Source organism: Thalassophryne amazonica, chromosome 14 (genome assembly GCF_902500255.1).
Source record: "Thalassophryne amazonica chromosome 14, fThaAma1.1, whole genome shotgun sequence".
Taxonomy (NCBI): domain Eukaryota; kingdom Metazoa; phylum Chordata; class Actinopteri; order Batrachoidiformes; family Batrachoididae; genus Thalassophryne; species Thalassophryne amazonica.
The window spans coordinates 53,696,150-53,717,499 of NC_047116.1; the positions used below are offsets into that span (position 1 = coordinate 53,696,150).

General features: G+C 40.8%; 1 protein-coding gene across 1 annotated transcript in view; it reads left to right on the top strand.

The window, feature by feature from the left end:
- hdac4 (histone deacetylase 4) overlaps positions 1-21,350 on the top strand; it is a 437,614-nt gene that overhangs the window by 28,656 nt on the left and 387,608 nt on the right. Inside the window, exon 2 of the mRNA XM_034186647.1 lies at positions 18,532-18,759. Coding sequence (XP_034042538.1) covers positions 18,738-18,759 — 22 coding nt within the window. The 5' untranslated portion in view covers positions 18,532-18,737. The remainder of the gene's footprint in view (positions 1-18,531; positions 18,760-21,350) is intronic.

Here is a 21,350-nt window from a genome sequence, read left to right on the forward strand (position 1 = left end):
GTGCCTTGTGGTTGAGCCTTAGCCCACGGGGCCTGGCCAGGCCCAGCCCAAAAGAACAACGTGGGCCCGCCCTGCTGTGGCTTCACCACCTGCAGAGGGGGCCATGGGGGTCGGGTGCAGAGAGGACTGGGTGGCGGTCGAGGGCGGGTGGCCCGGTCTGCGCTCACAGCCTCTGGCTGTCGGGACGTGGAATGTCAACTTCATAAATGTCATGCTGGGCTAAAAAGCATGTAGTCCAGTTGCAATTTCTCCAACACTTTAGATGAAAAGGGGAGTTGAGTTATACGCCTAAAATTAAAAAGGATGGAAGATCGCCATTTTTCTTTTTAATTAAAGGTTTCACCACAGCATGTTTAAAAGCTAAAGGTACACAGCCAGAGTTAAGACTGGTGTTAACCAGCAACAAAATAGTGGCTCCCACTGAATCAAAAACTTGAAAAATGATAGTAAGCAAGAGATGGAGATATTGTTAAATGTTAATATCATTTTAACTTATTAAAATGGGTCAAGGTTAGCCATCTTTGAACTTGTCCAAGGTCTGTGTCCCAACAATGCTCCCTGTCATTTTGAAGACTCTGGCAGTAATAGGACTGGACTTATGCTGAGCACAGGCAGACAGACGGATGGACGAGAAGCCTTAGCAATACCTGATGGCCACATTTGATGGCCTGGGGTAAAAATGAATGAGGATTCAAACCATGCCATCAGTATTTCTGTGTTTTGTTTTCTCAAAACAGAATTGGAACTATGAAATGGAATGTACAGTGGCTCAAAACATGGTAGAGAAGACTAAATTACACAAAAAATCAGTAAAGGTTAGGGATGTCCTGATCAGGTTTTTTTTTTTTTGTTTTGTTTTGTTTTTTTTCTTTTTGCCCCAATCCTGATCTGAGTAATTAAATATTGAGTATCTGTCGATATGGAGTTTCGATGCTTGTCTTTTTCGAGATATTAAACTTGCTCAGAGCAGAATGCTAGCACATTAAAGTCAATCCAATGTACACGCTTGGCAGTGTAATAGCGCTAATATAAATCAAGAAAAAAGCTACCTTCAATCCAAGCTGTCCCTCTTGGTCCACATAACTATCTGAAATGTCAGCCAACTCCATTAATACTTTGTCATGCCTATGCTGGTACTTTCTGTGGGTAAGGGTCATTTGATAAACTGATTGAACATAATGTGCAGTTCCAGTTTTACCACATAGCAGACATAGAGCATTTTCTGTCAGTCCCCATCTCAACAACATAGCTGGTGTTAACATGAGGTGGTAACGCATGGACGACTGGATTCAAGTCTGGGATGGCAAAGATGTTGAGACAGAAACTTGGCGCCTGGTGTGAACTTGGTGCGAAAACGGACCTTGAATTCAAGCTTCACTTGTTAATTGGCCACAAACACCCCGCATCATGCCCTGTGTTTTGCAGAACAGCAACGGAGACTTCAATTAATGTACGGAAGTAATGCTTGTTTGACATGGGCCATGTACAAAATTGTAATTCCAACAGTGGACATTGGCGCGTATGTACAGTTGTGCGTCAGTGACGTCAGCGCCGAGTGGATATTCTACAAAGATGGCAGCTCGCAGGCGCTCGGGAGAACGCGAAGTTCAAATGTCCGATAAAGGTATATACTTGTGGTACAAGTGTAAAAAGTGTGGAATATCAGCTCTTTGGTATGTTTCTTATAGGAAAGTATTGCATTTCTCACTGTGTAATGTTCCCCTTTAAGTAGGAAAAGAATCCTGAATTGTTCCATTCTCCCAGTCTCAGACCAGGTAAGCATTCTGTCATATTTGTCCCACTTAGTCTGTGCTCCCTGGGATCCAAATGGTACAAGGAAGTTACATTTGTAAGGAGTCGGAGCCATTTCAACCAATCTCGCACTAAAACTTGAAGCCATAAATCCCTAATCTTGTGCGTGGGCATAGTTAACATCCTGAGGTATTTAGGCAGGAAAGAAAAGATATCCAGTGATGCTTCTGTTTTTTATGAAAATAAAATATGTGTGACGAATGTGACAAGAAAAAGACATGAAGATTTCTTCAAACTTTATTTCAAATTTCTTTGAAAACTAACAATGATTCGTGATTGTGAGGTCCAGGTATATAGGGGAGCAGCTCGCTAATATACTGACTACACTAGAGAATAAATGGTGAGGCACTGGGCAGCACACTGACTTCATGGTTGTGAAAAATTCCATGTGATGGACATTACATCTGATTCATTAACATGACTTGTAGATAAAAAAAACAAACAAAAAAAACAACTAAAAACATGTTTTCTTAAATATTTTACTGATTTGCTTAGGAAAAGATGAAATAATCCAATTATTGATGATTTTACATCAAGTTGCACCCTTTCATGCAGTTCTGGCTTTAGAAGGTTTTAGGAAATCTGAGAAATCTGTTTCTACTCCCCCTACATGTCCGATCTTTCTAGACATACATGTAATAACATATGTCAAAACAAAAAAAATTAAATGCAAAAATCTAGCAAAAACTGATAACTAACCAATGTAACTAATGATTTGACAGTCAAAATTCATGTGGGAAAGGGATATTTCCTAATAAATCCAACTTGTATTGTAAAGTTGGTGGTTTTATTATTATGTAAGTTGCACCTTTTTTCAGAATCTGCAACTGAAAATAATTTTTGCTCTGTCATGTTCCATTTTTCATGGAATTGCCCCTTTGATACAGTCAGACCTATTTCCTTCTATTATAGTTTTCTGCTTGCCTACCACTTGTAGATTATTTTCCTGCTCTTTTGATCTTATCATCTTTAAAATGTCTTAAAGCTATTACCACTCTTGCTTTTGCCACCTTAAACTCTTCTATCAGGAAGGCATTCAGTGGTAATTGAATGTTGAATGTTGGCCCTGTGATTGTGTAACCCAGTGCTCGTAAAACTTGGTGGCACACCCAACCATTTTTGCAAAGACTTGTTCACAGTTCTCCCTAAATGCTTGACAGCTGTTTTTGCCAGTTAAATAACATAAGTAGGGGTGATGGGTGCCAGTAGGCAGGGCAGGCAATTGCTTGGGGCCTCCAGTCCGCCAGGGGGCACCAGAGAGCAGACAAACTTTGAACCAATTCAAAATCACAACAGCAGTGAGACAGGGAAAAATTTGCCTTGCTGTCTCACAGTCTCTGACGGGGCCATACCCCCCCCCCCCCCCCCGACAGGGCCATACCCCCCCCAGCCCCCAGAAAGTACCGTGTTCTTAAGTAAACAATCGTGAGTACACTGCTGATGCACCGTGCTCTCTGTCAAAATGAAAAGAAGTTATCTTTCTGGAAGTGAAAAAAGAAAAGAGGAAGAAGAGAAAAGAAAATAAGAGATAGCTTATGTGGCTTATTTACAGTGCCCTCCAAAAGTATTGGAACACTTGGTATTTCACACATTTTAATTTGTTTATGCCATTTCAAAAACAATTGCTAAAATGACCTTCCTTGAACTCAAACTGAAAGTGAATCTCTCCAACTTGATATAAATTAATTAAAAATATAAAAGCCAAGATTGCAGGGGTGGTGGCCAAGTGGTTAAAGCAACGGGATTCAGTGCAGAAGGTTCCGGGTTCAAATCCCACCCCTGCCACATTTCTCCATGTAATGTGGAGTTGCGTCAGGAAGGGCATCCGGCATAAAACCTGTGCCAATTCAACATGCAGATCCACCTTGGATTTGCTGTGACAACCCCGAGTGCAAACAAGGGAGCAGCCGAAGGACTTACTTTTATAAAAGCCAAGATTGTGGGGTGCATAAGTAGCGGAACACACACACACTCATCTTCAACCGCTTAGTCCAGTCAAGGGCCGCAGGGGGCTGGAGCCTATCCCAGCACTCATAGACGTCGAGGCGGGGTACACCCAGGACAGGACGCCAGTCTGTCGCAGGGCCACAAACAGACAAACAAACACAATCACACCCACTCACACACCTATGGACAATTTAAAGATTCCAGTCCACCTAACCCGCATGTCTTTGGATGTGGGAGGAAACCGGAGCACCCGGAGGAAACCCACGCAAACACGGGGAGAACATGCAAACTCCACACAGAAAGGCCACAGGTGGGAATTGAACCCATGACCTTCTCGCTGTGAGGCAACAATGCTAACCACTAAGCCACCGTGCTGTCTAAGTAATGGGACACTTTGGTATAATATCTGTAAATAATCAGTTTTATTGCCAGTTTTCTTCAGACAAGCCAGGGGATTGATACATACATTGATACATTTCCAACTCACTGAATATGTCTTGGACTTTATTTACATCAATTATGAAGAAATACAAACATTATGGTACTCTATGGTAAATCTGTGTGAGTAGACAGTTCTCAAAAACTGAGTGACTGTGCAAGAAGGAGAACAGTGAGGAAAGACACCAAGACACCCTAGAAGAAGTTATAGACTTCTCTGGCTGTAATTGGAGAAATTGTGCATGGTGCATTATTTTGCACTTTGTATCATCAGTTTTACAGCTTCATGATGAAGTGGTATAGAGGAGGATTTTTTTTTACTGCATTATTACATTACATTATTACATTACTGCAAACTTACACATGCAAACAACACAGCAGCCATCCAAGATCATATCAAAATCATGTCTGCACAACACTGTAACAAACATGTGTCCCCACTATTACTGTGCCCATGTTCACCCCAGAATATTTGTTTGTTATTAGTATGTCCCATTTTCACTCTTACACTACCTCCATTCCTGTTCCTTCCAGTACCACGACCTCCATGCCATCCTTCAAGCACCAGAGAAATGGTGGAGCTTTGACTGAGTGCCAGTCGGGTTCTTGGCCACCTCCCTGACTAAGGTCCTTCTGCCCCAATCGCTCAGTTTAGACGGGCGACCAGCTCTAGGAAGAGTCCTGGTGGATCTGAGTTTCTTCCATTTACGGATGATGGATGCCACTGTGCTCATTGGGACCTTCAAAGCAGAAGAAATGTTTCTTTCCCCTTCTCCAGATTGCTTCAAGACAATCCTGTCTCGGGGGTCAACAGGGCAATTTCTTTGACTTTATGCTTGTCTTGTGCTTTGACATGCACTGTCAACTGTGGGACCTTATACGTAGACAGACGTGTGCTTTTTTGAAATCATGCCCAATCAGCTGAATTGGTGGACTCCAATTAAGCTCCAATTACATCTCAAGGATGATCAGTGGAAACAGGATGCACCTGCAATAAAGTTGCAAAAATCTAAAAAAAAAAACCCTTTTTTCACATTGTCATTGTGGAGTATTGTGAGTAGAATTTTGAGGAAATAAAATAATTTTATCTATTTTGGCATATGGCTGTAGCATAACAAAATGTGGAAAAAGTGAAGGGCTGTGATACTTTCTGGATGCACTGCAGGACAGCACTGACAAAAATATTTCCTCTGCTCTTCACCAGCAAAATGGCATCTTTCCACTTCTCCATACTATCTTCTACAGCTTGTTGTGCAACAATTTGAATGTGCTTTTAGTGTTTCCCCACAATTTTTTTCAGGCCTGGTTTTACTCACTAAACCCCCAAACTGTGAGGTGTGTTATTATGCAGAAAAATGTTAGGCACTGAAGTTGAGCAATGTGTGACATCCAACCACAGTCCTGCAAAGCTTGATTATTGGTGGTGGGGAAAAAACAAACCACTTTTCACAACACCCCCCCCCAAATATTCCCAAAAAACATGCTCCAGGGGTCTAAATTTCCTGTCTCCAAAGCAGGTTGACTAAGCCCAGCAGAGGGCGGCATTGTACTGGTGGAGCTCGACATTGGAGAGCGGAAGCATTGGTAGCGCACTTCTCAGCTCAGTAGTATAGCTTGCCGGAGCTCATTGTTGATTCAGTGTTTGAGACGTCATTTGACGTTGCCTATATAAGCTAAACGTAACTCTGCATTTACAGGTCCTGCACATTCCTGCATATTTCTTCATGCCCAAGAAATCCACAGGAGGTGGTGCATTCAGTCAAGCTTCTGATGTTGGCCAGTGAAGGCCAGCAGAGGGCAACGAAGCAGTAATGGCATACTAGCGGAGGTGACATAGTGGTAGTGGAGCTTAACTCTTGCCAGTGTTTTAGCATGAATGTCAAAGAATGTCACCCTATGACTGCTGGGATAGGCTCCAGCTCCCCCTTAATTGGAGTAAGCGAGTATAGAAAATGAATGAATGAAAATTTTTCCAGGACTACAACAAACATCAGTTCTGCCAGACTCCACAGGCGCTAAGTCGTTGACGGTGACTTAGAGCCTGTGGAGTCTGGTGGACCTCGGCGCTAGTCAGCGGTAAAAGCTGAGTCACACTCTGAAGGATAGAGCAAAAGGATTACTTGTGTATTTAAATATTTTATCTGTTGGAGTTAGGGCACCAATGGACAGATGATGTTGCATTTCCACATTGTTCTGTGCTGAGCAGCACTATTTTCCCAGTTAACAGAGAAATGTGCATCGTTTGAAACTCTGTAAGCACAACGTCATGTTTTCTCAGTTGAAGAACTCCACTGCATCCCCACACACACACACACACACAGAGAGAGAGAGAGAGAGAGAGAGAACTGTGTTCTTCTTCAACACTTGGAGCTGTGATTACTGTGTCGGTCCTTTCACCGCTTGTGCTGGACTTTTGACCAATCAGAAAGCCAGAATAAACTGTTGAACTGCTGCAGGAAAAATAAATGACATGCAGAGAACAAAACAACAATCAAACAAGCAAGCAGTGGGAAAACACTCCACCTGATCACACACAAGCACAAAACTTTCTGATGAACTTGGTGGACTTCACAAGAAGCGCATTTTGCAGATCTGAAAATGACTTTTATCTGACACAAATAAACACGAACGTATAGAATCAGTTCCTCATACATTTTGTTGATCCGCCACAGTGTGACTGGGCTTAAGCAACTTTCGCTATTGGTAGTTGCCAGGTGTATCATCAGCGTGTGAATGGGCCATTATATTCTGACGTGTGGTGTCTTCTATTGAAAGCTCTGACCACTGATGCGGTCAGTAGCGGGGGTGTGTAATGTCATGCTGCTGTCAGATGACTGCTGGTAAGATTAAAAAAAAATTATAAGATAATAAGTACTGTGTCAACTTAGTGTTAAAAATAAGTTATTCCCCAGAAGACTGTTAGAGAATACCAGAATTAAAGAGCTGGGGATATAATGAAATGTTGTTGGCATCCAAAATTAATAGATCTTTTGCTGTATTTTTCTTCTGCATTATTAACAAAATGTTTGTCCTGGCAGGGGTTCTCTTTTGCTTGGGTGCCTGCCAGGTCTATAATACTGAAGGGGAAACACTTGCATGACAGCTGAATAGCTTGTCATATTGTCTTCTGTTGAGCTTTTGTAAAAATCTTAGACTTGGTTCCTGAAAAGCACTTTATTTCATCACAAACTAAACCTCATTCAGAACTATTATCACAGTTCAAGTTGTTCAAATTGCAGTAACAATTGAAGTATCCCGACTGAAATCATTACCTTGCTCTCTGTGTGTTCCAATTCTATCACTGGTCGCCTGCTGTTATGTGTGATTGTTCCAGTTGCTAATCACATTCTTGTTTTATCTGATTGACAAAATTTGAAACTGTTTAGGCTAATACATATAATCTACATTTTATATTTCAGTTGTTATTAGACTTTATATAACAGCTGAGTGGATCTTTGTCATTTGATTGGTGCTTTGTGTGTCACATGACATGGATTAATTCATCCCATTTGTGTTGCATTGCATTTAGAGTGCAGTTTTGTTCCATACGTTTGATACCATTGCACTCTGCACACGTGTACACACACAAACGGACATGCACCCACATGCATGTGTGCACGTACTCGCGCACGCACATGCGTGTGCCACACGTGCTTGTGTGCACGCGCAAGTGCCGACCCGGATGTATGTGTGTGTGTGTGCGTGCGTGCGCGCGCGGGGGACAATGACTCTACTGAGACATGATTTGATTGAGCTAACTGATGCTCCTAATTCTTGTAACACATACACAAAACAAATCCACTGCACTGTCTGGAGACTGTTAGCAGGAAGAAAGAATGAAAAGCTGAACTAATTTATGATGTGATTTTTTTTTTTTTTTTTTTTTTTGTGGCTCCACTGAGGATGTACACAGTCTTTTTTTGGTAGTACACCACGGACAAGCGCCGACCCGGTTGCGTGTGTGTGTGTGTGTGTGTGTGTGCGTGCGCAGGACTTATGGACTTTATTTAGCACAGTCGTGAGAGAACTTGAGGATGTTAAAAGCCCATTATCTGAGCACCTGGCAGCTATGAAGAGAGGACAGGCTATTTTGGACAGCCTCATCCCTCTTGCGCACTACAGTTCCACCTGCTTTGTGCGCCAAACGCTGTATATACAATAATTATTTTGAAGCAGCTAAATCATTTTCTGTCAGTTTGTCGGCTGAAAACACCTCTTATCACTTCTGGAATTACAGAGGACTGTTTCATCTGGACCCTTTTTTTTTCCTCTCTCTGTCTTGTGCGCTGAGGTGGAGAACATATTTGGAACAGGTTAAAAGGTAATTATTTGTAATGTTTTTATTGTAATAGCTTGGTGAAACAGTTGCTTGTTCATTCCTTCCTTTATAAGCAGCTATAAAAGTATGTTTATGCTAGATTTAACATCTTGTTATAATGGATCAGATGAGCTCTGCTGTGTGTGCGCATGAACGCCAGCTTGCAAAAGAGGGATTTTGCAGTCAATAACAAACAAACACAAAGTTAAAATGTGCATCACAGTGTTAAAATGACTGTGTTTAAAGCCACAGAAGAAATAAAGCCAGTGAGAAGAAATGCAGAGGTGACTGTCCAGGAACGTAGAACGCCAGCATGCAAAAGAGCGATTTTGCAGACATTAACAGATGAACACAAAGTTAAAAGTTGGATCATTGTGTCAAAAAAAAGCCACAGAAGAAATAAAGCCAGTGGGAAGAACCGCAGAGGCGACTGTCCTTCAACTCGTGGTTTGGTTCAAAATGGTCTAGTCTAGTGCATTTAATGACTCTGGAACACAGGTGAACAGCACCCTGGTGCACGGATGCACACACCGGCCGGACTGTAGTGGAGCGTCAATTTTTGGCCTGCGTTTAAAAAATGTGACAGCATCTCTAATGGATGCTGTGAATTAAAAACCCGCACTTTAAAGCAGAGGTCTCAAACCGGTTCCAGAAAGGGCCGAGTGGGTGCAGGCTTTCTGTGCAACCACCCGCTCCAGCAGGTGATTTCACTGATTAACTGATTTCACCTGCTCAAAGTGATGTTAATCAGTGAAATCACCTGCTGGAGTGGGTGGTTGCACAGAAAGCCTGCACCCTCTCGGCCCTTTCTGGAACCGGTTTGAGACCTCTGCTTTAAAGGGACCAAATGTGGGAGGGCTGGAGTTTTGGACCAAACCCATGCCTAAACGTGCACCAACGCAGCATTACGTGGTGCTACATGGATCATATGTGGCTTGATGTGGATCATATGCAGCGACATGAGCCATTCGAGGCTGGACGGGGCTCAAATGACAGAGGTCTGTCATGGCTTATTAGAGAGGCACACAGAGGTGCCTTACGGATATGTGATAGCTTAAAACGTGGATCATTCTTTGAATAATTGCTGACACACCCATGCGTGGCTCATTATTCATGGCTTATTATTTGGTGGGACTAAGGCTTTAGACATCATTTGAAAAAATTATTTAGCCACTTGAATTTTCAATAGGCAGCCAGGTAGGGGTCAATTGAAGAATTGCACAGGGGTCAAAATGAAAAGATGCTCCAATCATATTGAAAACTATGTATACTGCATTATTTGCCTGATCACAGAGATTCAAAAAGGTATAGTTTGGACTATCTGTGTCTGAATGTTATAGGGTAAAACAGCAAAAATGTTGACAAAGGTCAATTTCAATTTGTACAGGGGATGAAAGTTAAAGTTGCTCCAATTTCGGTAAAAAGTGGTGCAAATTATTGGTTGAGCTAATCGCATTAATAAATGGAGTAGTTTTGACCATGTTGAGTGCTTGGTCTGCAAAGTAAAGTTCAAACAATGTCAACGTCAGTTGGTTTCTATGACATGTGACATATGTTACCCTGTAACATGATAACCCCCATCTTTCCTTGATTAAAAGCCCAGGTGTTTATTTTTTCAAACCGTGCTCAGACCCCACACCTAAACGAAGCAGGCCTTTATTCAAGACCAGCAATTATTAATCATTTTCCTCCCAGGCAAAATTATAATTTTTTTTCACACATTTTAAAAACTTCATGTCTTGTCAGTAGCAAGGCTCGCATTTTGACTTAAATGGGAATTGGTCGGTAATTCATGCAGATACAGTTTGTCCACAGTAGGTTCTGTGATGAATGATATGTGCACAATTAATCATCAGTCTTATCAGACGGTTTGTAGCAAAGTACAGAAGAGTTGGGAGGGAGAGGATTAACAAAATGCTCCTTGCATCCTGCGCTGTAATATGGTGTTTCACACATATCCCTGGGTGTGGTGAACCAAAGACAACCACTTCAGATCAGAGCCCTCTGCGTGGCTGCGAACCCTCTCCATTGCCTGATGTGCAGTTGCCAAACAACAGAGTCCACAAGGTCTGTGATTGGTCACTCTTCCAGTTTCACTCCTTCCTTTCCCATCAGATTTAAAAGTTTTTGCAGTGCACACGCCAATTACTTTGTGATCATGGATTGAATAGAGAAACGTTCAGCATAAAAGTCTGAAAATATGACCAACTTTACAACACTGAGTACAAAAACTACAAAGACACTCAAATGACCCACAATTAAGGGAAATTACATGTAACATTAACATTGGTTTGGGATTGATGATTGCATCAGGAAGTGGAGCTGTCATGTCATGCCCCTACTATTCCCACAGTATGACATCCACCAACGTGACGGAGAACTTCGATCACGCCCACATCGACATTATTGCGTGGTCACAGAGTTACGGAGTTGTACAATCATAAATTAGGCTTTAGAATTTTAAGGTACCACTCTAAAGCGGACCACTCTGCTTAAAAAGAGTGATCCGACCAAATGTCATCCTTTTAATGCACATAATGCCCACCGGTTATTTTAGGCAGGCGTTAATTTTTTTCAGACGAAGTTTTAACCCAGACATTTAATGAGGCAGGCCAGGCGTTTCAAGGTCAAGTGTTTAATCAAAGAAATGCAGTAAGCATGACACCTGGTGCAAACTATTACTTTTTAAACCCCTATTAACTCAACCAATAATTTGCATCACTTTTTACCAAAATTAGTGCAACTTTATCTTTTGACCCCTGTACAAAGTGAAATTGCCCTTTATCACCATTTTTACTGTTTTTACCCCATAACTCCATAACATTCAGTCATGGTCCAAACTATACCTTTTGGGGATATTTATGATCAGACAAATAATGTGGTGTACTTTTCAATATGATTGGAGCATCTTGTAATTTGACCCCTGTGTGAATTGTTCAGTTGACCCCTACCTGGCTGCTCATTGAAAATTCAAGTGGCCAATTGGTTTTTTCAAAAGAGTAATGTCTAAGGAATGTCTAAGGAATATTGTTATATGGTTTAATGAAATACATTTAATCAAAAGCAGCCAAATTAAATTGCTACAACTCTGACTCAAGAAACCAGAGCTGTATTACATCATCACTTAAAGTTGTAATGCCCGTGAAGCCCACTGAAGACTAAATAAAGCAAAGCGTAAAAAAATATTATTTAACATGTATTTTATGACATACACTGACTGGCCACTTTATTAGGTCCATCTTGCTAGTACTGGGTTGGATCCCCTTTGCCTTCAGAACTGCCTTAATTCTTAGTGGCATAGATTCAACAAGGTGTTGGAAACTCAGAAGATGTTTTCCATATTGATGAGATGGCATCACACAGTCGCCGTTCAACCAGTCTTCCAATTTCCTCTGACCTCCAACATCAACAAGGCATTTTCGTACACACATCTGCCGCTTACTGGATATCTTCCTTTTTAGCACTGTTCTCTGTAAACCCAAGAGATGGTTGTATGTGAAAATCCCAGAAGCAGTTTCTGAAATACTCAGACCAGCCCATCTGTCACCAACAACCATGCCATGTTCAAAGTAACTTAAATCCCATTTTTCCCCCATTTTGATGCTCAGTTTGAACTTCAGCAAGTTGTCTTCATAACGTCTAGATGACTAAATGCATTGAGTTGCTGTCATATGATTGACTGATTGGCCATTTGTGCTAACAAGTAATTGAGGCAAAATTATAATTTTTTTTCACACATTTTAAAAACTTCATGTCTTGTCAGTAGCAAGGCTCGCATTTTGACTTAAATGGGAATTGGTCGGTAATTCATGCAGATACAGTTTGTCCACAGTAGGTTCTGTGATGAATGATATGTGCACAATTAATCATCAGTCTTATCAGACGGTTTGTAGCAAAGTACAGAAGAGTTGGGAGGGAGAGGATTAACAAAATGCTCCTTGCATCCTGCGCTGTAATATGGTGTTTCACACATATCCCTGGGTGTGGTGAACCAAAGACAACCACTTCAGATCAGAGCCCTCTGCGTGGCTGCGAACCCTCTCCACTGCCTGATGTGCAGTTGCCAAACAACAGAGTCCACAAGGTCTTCCTTTTTAACACTGTTCTCTGTAAACCCAAGAGATGGTTGTATGTGAAAATCCCAGAAGCAGTTTCTGAAATACTCAGACCAGCCCATCTGTCACCAACAACCATGCCATGTTCAAAGTAACTTAAATCCCATTTTTCCCCCATTTTGATGCTCAGTTTGAACTTCAGCAAGTTGTCTTCATAACGTCTAGATGACTAAATGCATTGAGTTGCTGTCATATGATTGACTGATTGGCCATTTGTGCTAACAAGTAATTGAGCAGGTGTACCTAATGAAGTGGCCAGTGAGTGTATTTCTTTTAGTTTCCAAAGAGGAACGATTTCATCACCTTTTTTTTTTTTTTGTCTTAGGATGTCTGTTTAAATTTCCCGTATTTTCAACGTTATATAAAAATAAAATTACTCCTCCCACCCCACAGACCATGAGCGAGATATGAAGTGAAAGAGGAATCGGCGTCGGAGAATGAGATTTTCTTACAGATATAATGTCAAGTTTCAGTGTGTGAAAGTAAAAATGATTAAATCACAATACAGTCTGTTTGTTTCTGAGTATCTTGCGTCACATACTGGGCTATAATATACGCATGTATGCACCACATTAGAATATGACTTCTTCACATCAAGACTGTCTTGTCAAAGTCATTCAACAAGACTGTGTTGGTGTGTCTGTTGGATTGTTTGTTTATATGTTTGTCTCTCTGTTTGTTTTTTCATTTGTTTGCCCATTTCAGCAAAACTGGGAATAGCTGCAGTAATCTTTTCTACCACACTTTATTTAGTAATGTTTTGTGTTGAAGCACATCATGGCATGGTCACATGACAGCAGCCAAAAATACAGAAATTATGAAAAACCTTATGCCGCGTTCACACCGGGTGCGACGCGAGCGACAGCAGCGACAGGTTGCCATGTAATCCCTATGGAAGGACACGTTTCGGCGCCAAGCCGCGCAGCGCGACGCGATGGACGCGAATGAAGCAACGTGAGTGAAGCAATTTTGAGCGAGTGGCGCGATAGTACGTCGCATCACGTCGCGTTGCCCTCCTCCCCAACTTGAAAAATCTGAACTTTTTCGTCTTGTCGCGCCGCGATGACCAATCAGGGACTGGATATGTAGTGACATGGAGATGTCTGGTGTGTGACTGAGTGGGATGTGAACATGTCCTGTCTCTGGTAGCAGCCTGTGAGCAGGACTTATGTTCATTTTGTCCTTTATTTCACAATTATGACAGAGTTTGGGGGAAGAGCGAGCGGAAGCCCCACAGCAGCGGGAGCAGAGGTTTTTTTTTTTTTTTTTTTTTTTTTTTAACGTGTGCGCGTGAGCGAATCATCCATGAAGACTATTTTATTTATTAACTACACAGATGTATAATAAAGCAAATGGTGACTGGTTTCTAAACACAATTATGACAGAGTTTTTGGAGCGAGCAGCAGCCCCGCAGCAGTTGGAACGGCAGTTTGTTTTTCTTCTTTTTAATTTTTACATGCGCGTGAGCCAGTTGTCCGTGAAGACTATTTTATTTATTAACTACACAGATGTATAATAAAGCAAATGGTGACTGGTTCATCAACGCAATTATGACAGAGTTTTTAGAGGAAGAGCAAGGAGCAGCCCCACAGCAAGCAGCTGAGTTTTGTTTTTTTTTAATTGTTTACATGTGCACGCGTGAACGGGACAGGAGGTCCTCAAACTGGGTCCTGCAGAGGCGGAAGGACCGCTGAAAGCGGGCGTCATCCAGTCGCAGCTCCTGCAGCAAATAATGATACTCCCCGAATTGGGAACGTCTCATAATGTTTGTCAGCTTTCCACAACAACTTGCTCCATGTGATCAAGGTCCGTCATGTTAACTTGACTGACAACCGGAGCCAGTGAGCGGAATGGAAGCTCCTCCTATTTGATGACCCACTGGGGCGAATTTTCGCAGCGAAAGCAGAGCGACACACCGGGCGATGGTGGTGCGTCCGTCGCCATGCAACCAACGTGAATTTGTGGCGTGTGGTCGCTCCCGGTGTGAACGCAGCATAAGATTCTAAGTATTTTTTATCTGATTGACTTGAAATTTGGTGAAACCATGCAGAGTGGCGGGGTCTATAGGTCTGTGATTTTTGAAGTGATATTTACCATTGATAGGCTTGGGTCAAAGTTCACAAATTTTGAAAAAATAAATCATCTCAGAAACGCTGCGCCATAGAATGAAAAGGCCCTCAATTTTTGACCGATCCCTAACTTATATAATTATAGAGGTAATGGCCTCATGTATCAACGTGCGTACGGCGATATTTGAGCGTATATGGGGTGTACGCATTTATCAATGTGGTCGTTGGCGTACGCTGCGCTGAAAATATACACCAGGTCGAGAGGTGGTGTAAATTATACGCCAAAATAAACCAGCGCTGGAATCCACATAAAAATGAATATGATCGGCCTGATAAACAGTGCCATCATACAAATCAATGCATATGTTACATAAATAACACTTTCCAGATTATACTACATAATAATCAATACAAATCCCGCTTTTGCAGGATTGCTGGTCTATCGAGCATGATCCGTGGCAACAGCGCTGACTGCAAAGAAAGCGCTGCTCGCCTTTTTCTCCAGACTTCGAGCCTGGAGCCAGAGCAGCGCTGAGCTTAACTTTATGTGGTATGATCGTTTTAGACAATGAAATTGATAATTCCAACTGTAGTGTTGTCATTCCCTTCGCCTGTGCTGCAATCAGGTTTTGTTTTCTCCATTCGTTTGTTATCATAAAATAAATAAAGAAATAAATTTAAAAAATACAGAAATCTGAAAAATAAGGCGTGTCTTATTAATTGAGCGAGCAAATATCCACATGTCAAGAATTATTGAAATGTGAAAAGAGAATACAGTGGTCCGTCGCTATAACGCGGTTCACCTTTCGCGGCCATGTCATTTCGTGGAGTTTTTAGTCCAATTTTGCATGCCTTTTTTTTTTTTTTTTTTTTTTACAGTGTTCTGTGTTCTGCGTGTCTGTTAAGAATCTTCTCACCCAGAAGAAAAAAGAGCGCCAACAACTACTCATAACTGTGTTTGTCACTCGGAAACAGACACCTACAGCCAGGTGTGACTCAGTTTAAAAAGGCGTGGCGTCAGGACGAAGAGGCGAGATCTGTGAAATACTGGTCAGTCACTATTAATAATTTCTTATGTTTCCAACCTCATACGTTGATCGTTAAAATTAAATTTGTTAGTTCTAAAAGCCATCATAATTATTTATAGGAAAACGTTCTATTTTTATTTCTCAAACAAATGTTTGGGCCTGAAAACAGTTTGGTCTTATTTTTCTACTAAGGTTGGAACTTTGAGAGTGTTTACACACGAGAGAAAAGTGAGAAAATGTTAATGCCTGATTGAGAAAGTGTATAAAGTGGTTTTACAGGGTTTTTACAGCTTTAATACGTCTATAATAATTGTAAAAAATAATGCTGACTACATCGCAGTTTTGCGTATTACAGGCTATTTTTAGAACGTAACTCCCTCGATAAACGAGGGACCACTGTAACACCTTTTTGATTATACTACAAAACAATTAATACGATGGCCGCTTTTGACGCTCTATTGGCACGCGTCGTGATTGGTGGAGTTCTTTTTCTTTGCTGTCTTCCTGGCTTCCATGTCGTAAAATGAGGGTGTGTCTGAAGCGGAGTCTGAATATTTATGGGCGTGTTTATTATAATTACGATTGTTTTCACCCGCCGCATTTATCAAGGTCACGTCGGGCGTACGCTGGAAATGGGCAGGTGCGCACTGCTTGATACATGTCATGGCAACTTTGGTGTACTTCAAATTTACACCGTAAATTTACGCCACAAGTGCGCAACTTTGATGCATGAGGCCCATTGTGTGGAAAATGTTCAGCCAAGCCATGGAACTCAGTGGTGGCCTCCTGGTGGCCATATTCCAAACTAAGGTTTTTTGGCACAAAGTCATGATTCATATGCAATAAGACATATTTTGTTGTGTTGCATAGAATACAAATTTGTGTCCTTGTCCTCAGCTCATTACTTTTAGGAAGTGATCGCATGATACTGACATCGATTAATCGTGTGTAAAAAAAAAAAAAAGAAAAATGTCACAAATTTCTTATCAATTATCTCGGAAACTGTTCATCGTACAGCAAAATGGAGCTTAATTTGGGACCCAACCCTAATTAATATAGTTATTAAAGTAATGCATGGATAATGGTCCTTGAGCCCAGGAACTCGATGGTGGCCACCTGGTGGCCAAATTGCAAACTACAGGTTTTGACACCTACTTGCCATTTATGCGCACTAAGAACTATTTTGTATTTAAAAAAACAAAACAACAATAACAACAAAAAAACAAAAAACATATTTTCTTTTTATATGTGATTTTACCCAAAAGGTTTTGGTTTGAGGTCAAAGATCAAGGTCACAAAACTTCAAATTTTCACAAAACACCTTAAATAAATGTTGTAAAAACACTTTGGTATACTTATAATACAAATTTATTTCCTTATCCTCAGCTCATTTCTTTTTGGAAGTGATCGGATGACCATGACATTGATTAATCGCGTGTCGAAAAATATTGCACGTCATATCAAGTACCTTGGAAATCGTTCAGCGTAGTGAAAAGGAGCTTAATTTGGGACCCAACCCCTATAACTATATATATGTTAGTTGATGTTGTTTTTGTGAAAATAAAAGAGCAAAAAGACCTTTTGCCAAGATTTGTCAGTGTATCATTAACTTTTCACTTTTTGTTGATGTCATCCAATCTGGTAGAAAGTTTAAAACATCAGCCTGACATGCTGTCCCTTTAAATGATCCGTACGTACAAAACTACACTTTTGCCCGTTATTTCTCATTGTCTACACTAAATGATAAGTCAAAGACTATTAAAAAGTAGTTCACAGATTAAATGCTGAAAATGTTAAGGCAGTTGTTAGTTGGTATAAAAAAATGGAGGTATTAAAAGTTAATGGGCCCTATTTTCTACCCGGCTCAAAGTGTTTTGTCTAGTTTTCATGTGACACAATTGTCATTTTCTCACCCAGCACCCATTTTCCTTCAGGACTAAAGCTAATCCAGCTCTTGTGTGTGTTCCAGCTGGCACATTCCTGTTGTCTGCAGCAAGAAGGCATTTATGCTTTAAATCACCTAAAAGCTGGTCTGAAAGTGTAACACAGTAATTTCTGTGGTATTTTAGGAGGGCACCACTCAGATGTGCCTTAAGCAGGTTCACCTCACACATACACTCTATAAACAGCATTGTTTTAGCACGTAATAGGAACAAGAAATAATAGATTGTAATAATAATGATGTGGACCATTATATCCCCATTACGATATACATAATTTTGAACCAAACATCACCACGATTATCAAATCGTTGCAGGTCTGAGGGATTGTTTTGATGGTGCAAAGTGCCACCACAACTGTTTTCATTCATTCATTTTTTTTTTTTTTCATTTTCTGTATCTGCTTATTCCAGTTAAGGCTCATGGGGGAGCTAGAGCCTATCCCAGTGGTCATTGGGTGAGAGGTACACCATGGGCAAGATGCCACTCTGTCACAAGGCCACATGTAGACAAACATATTCACACCTGTGGTCAGTTTACAGTAAACCAGTTTGTAAAAGTCTTTGAATCTAAGTAACTTGTGCATGAAAGCATTTTTATATGTCTGTTATTTTAAATTGGCATTAAGTTTTATCTGCTTTGGGTCACCACAGCAGACCCAGTATGGATCTAATTTGGCACAGGTTTTATGCCAGATGCCCTTCTTGATGCAACTCGACATTACACGGAGAATGGCTACATGTGGTCTTGAGCCAGGAACCTTCTGTTTTTGGAAGGAATTGCTCTAGCCATTTGGCCACCATGCTGCCCCTGTATGTCTGTTATTTTATTTTTATTAATTGATTCTTTTCTTTTGCAACATAGATGTCTGGAAGGAACCCTGCCTTCAGCACATACCTGAGGTCTCCACCTGTTGCCTGCTGTAACGAGACATTGAGAAGCAGCTATCCTGTGTCTGCTTTCATCCCCACACCTCCGTCTGCCACTATTAAGTTGTCTGAATAGGACTTTGTGGTCACCGCACTCATCATGGAGGTGGTGTGTTGTCCTCGCTGAAATCTAACGTAACTATGACTTCTCACAGCCGACCAGGTAAGAAAATAAAATAATCCATATGGTTTTGTCTAAATGTATTTTTTATGCTCCTGCTGCATGCAGTGTAAAATTGTTTTTAGATTTATTATCAGTACCTTTTTATTGGTGATGTGGGATGTTGCAGAACAACATTATCAGTGTTAAATTAACTCTGGAACTCTATTTCATTGGCAGACGCAAAACGGACTTGCACTTAGGACACAAGCCCATTTGGGGCATGTCCCCTTGCATTTATAGGAAATACCAGTGGAACTTTATACATAATTGTTATTTCATTCAGCTTTCTTATGATTTCTTGAGGTCATAATTGAATAACTCCAAATGTGTTGGAACACTTCTGGTGAGGTGAATTAACACTGTGGGTCCTGTCTTACACCCACAAGCACTCCAAAGCCCAGTCCAAGTGTCATAGCAAATTTTCATCCAACCCAGAGGCCATTGTCATGTGCTGCACCTGCATCTTCTAAATAACACCACCACATGTTCTTCTGTGGACTAAAAATGAGCAGGTGCATTGAAAGTATTTGTGCTTAGATCACCAAAAATCTGATCTAAAGGCCAGCATTGTACAAATACCACAACACATGCATGCTGCCTGCACATATCATCAACAGTCACCTGCAGTGGTGTGGGATTAGCATGGCAGTGCATTATGGCCAGTGTAGGCATGTTAGATCTCTCTCTCTCTCTCTCTCTCTCTCTCTCTCTCTCTCTCTCTCTCTCTCTCTCTCTCTCTCTCTCAAGGGGTGGACTGAGCACAAAGGTGCTATGATCAACAGTATTTTCTTTCCATCTAGGTGTAAATACCAGGAAATTAAAGCTAACATCATAAAATGTTTTCACATATTAATCTTTTCATCTCAAACCCACGTCTTCAACGTATGGTGCTGTACAATATTTGTTGTGGTCGCGAATGTTGTGTGTGTGTGTGTGTGTGTGTGTGTGTGTGTGTGTGTGTGTGTGTTGGGGGGGTGGTGTTAGTTGAATCATCACTACACAGACTAGGGTTCAATTCAGTGTGTGTGCTTCAGGCTACCTGTGTGTGTTCTGGGACAAGACATGTTGTCGGTATCGTCCCAATTTACTCAAGCTTTAAATGAGTACTGGCCTTTGCCATGGAAGTAACCTGTGATGGACTGGTGTCCCATCCAAAAGGAGTTATAGACCCTGATTTACTTCATGTTATAGTGTCCGGAGTTAAACATCAGGACCTGTAGAAAACTTCTTTTGTTCTCTAGCCTGTAAAGAAACTTTGGGAAGCTAGTTTGACTACTTTTACAGAGGACGTCTTTATCATAGCTGCACAGTATGGCTTTTCAATGTCAATTTTCAGTTTATTTCATTTATATAGTGCCAAATCACAACAAAAAATTGCCTCAAGGTGCTTCACACAAGTAAGGTCTAACCTTACCAACCCCTAGAGCAAATATACAGGCGACACTGGTTAGGAAAAACTCCCTCTGATGATTTGAGGAAGAAACCTCAAGCAGACCAGACTCAAAGGGGTGACCCTCTGCTTGGGCCATGCTACCGACACAATTGACAAAACGAATATACAGGAAATTTTGGGCATCCATGCCGGTGCACAGGATGGGCGGCTTGCAGAAGAAGACAGCACCCCCATCTCTGGATGGAGCCGCACCACAAACAGAGAGAAAAAACAGAATCAGGCATCAGAAAAACAAGTACAGTATAATTTGTCAGCATTAAGCAACAAGAAAAACAGAAGAAATACTAAGGGGATCGCCTGTTTGCAGATTTGTACACAATAGCAATAGAACCTATTCCAAATATTACACAAATTGAAGATTGTGATGTCTGAATTCAATTATGGATATGGTCAAAATTTAAGAGTTTCAGTTGATTAAAATTAAGCGAATTTGTGGGGATCAATTTTGTACACATCTAAAATAAATGTGGGAATATGGACATTTCAGTAACAGTTATTCACTGGTTTTTCATCGCAGGATTATACAACTTTTCTAATGGAATGAACTTTGTTCTTTCAACACAGTGAAATATGTAAAATTTTACTTTTTTTTAAAAAAAATGCTGTGTTATCACATCAATATTGGATGTTGGGCAGAGCTATGAGTTTTAATATTGAAAGAGTAAACATTATATCAGTGCATCCCTAATTGGTTGGAAGTATGTTCTTGAGTGAGTAATTAATTATTCTTTTATTTGTGCATTTGAGAACATTTTTTGGTGGTATTTTCAAACAGTTGAGAGTTGGCCTCATCAATGTTAACACATTTTACATTTGATTGGATTTTGCATTTAATGCTTATTCCTAGTTGATAAAACATGTTTTCTTTTTGGTTAACTATATTGACAGTTTCAAAATTAAATATTAAGGCAGTGACACACCAGGGAGACTCAGGTCGGCCAGCTATCAACCATAGGTTTGCGGCCATCCAATCCCTATTGCCTGAAGAATTTTCATTTTGACACACTACATTTTCATGAATGGTTTCTCTGTCACCTTTTTTTTCCTGGAAATGATATTTACATGATATGATTTGCTTCTTTTGTCAAGAATGTTATTTTTGCACAATGAGGTGCAATCATTGCACCTCAAGACCCCC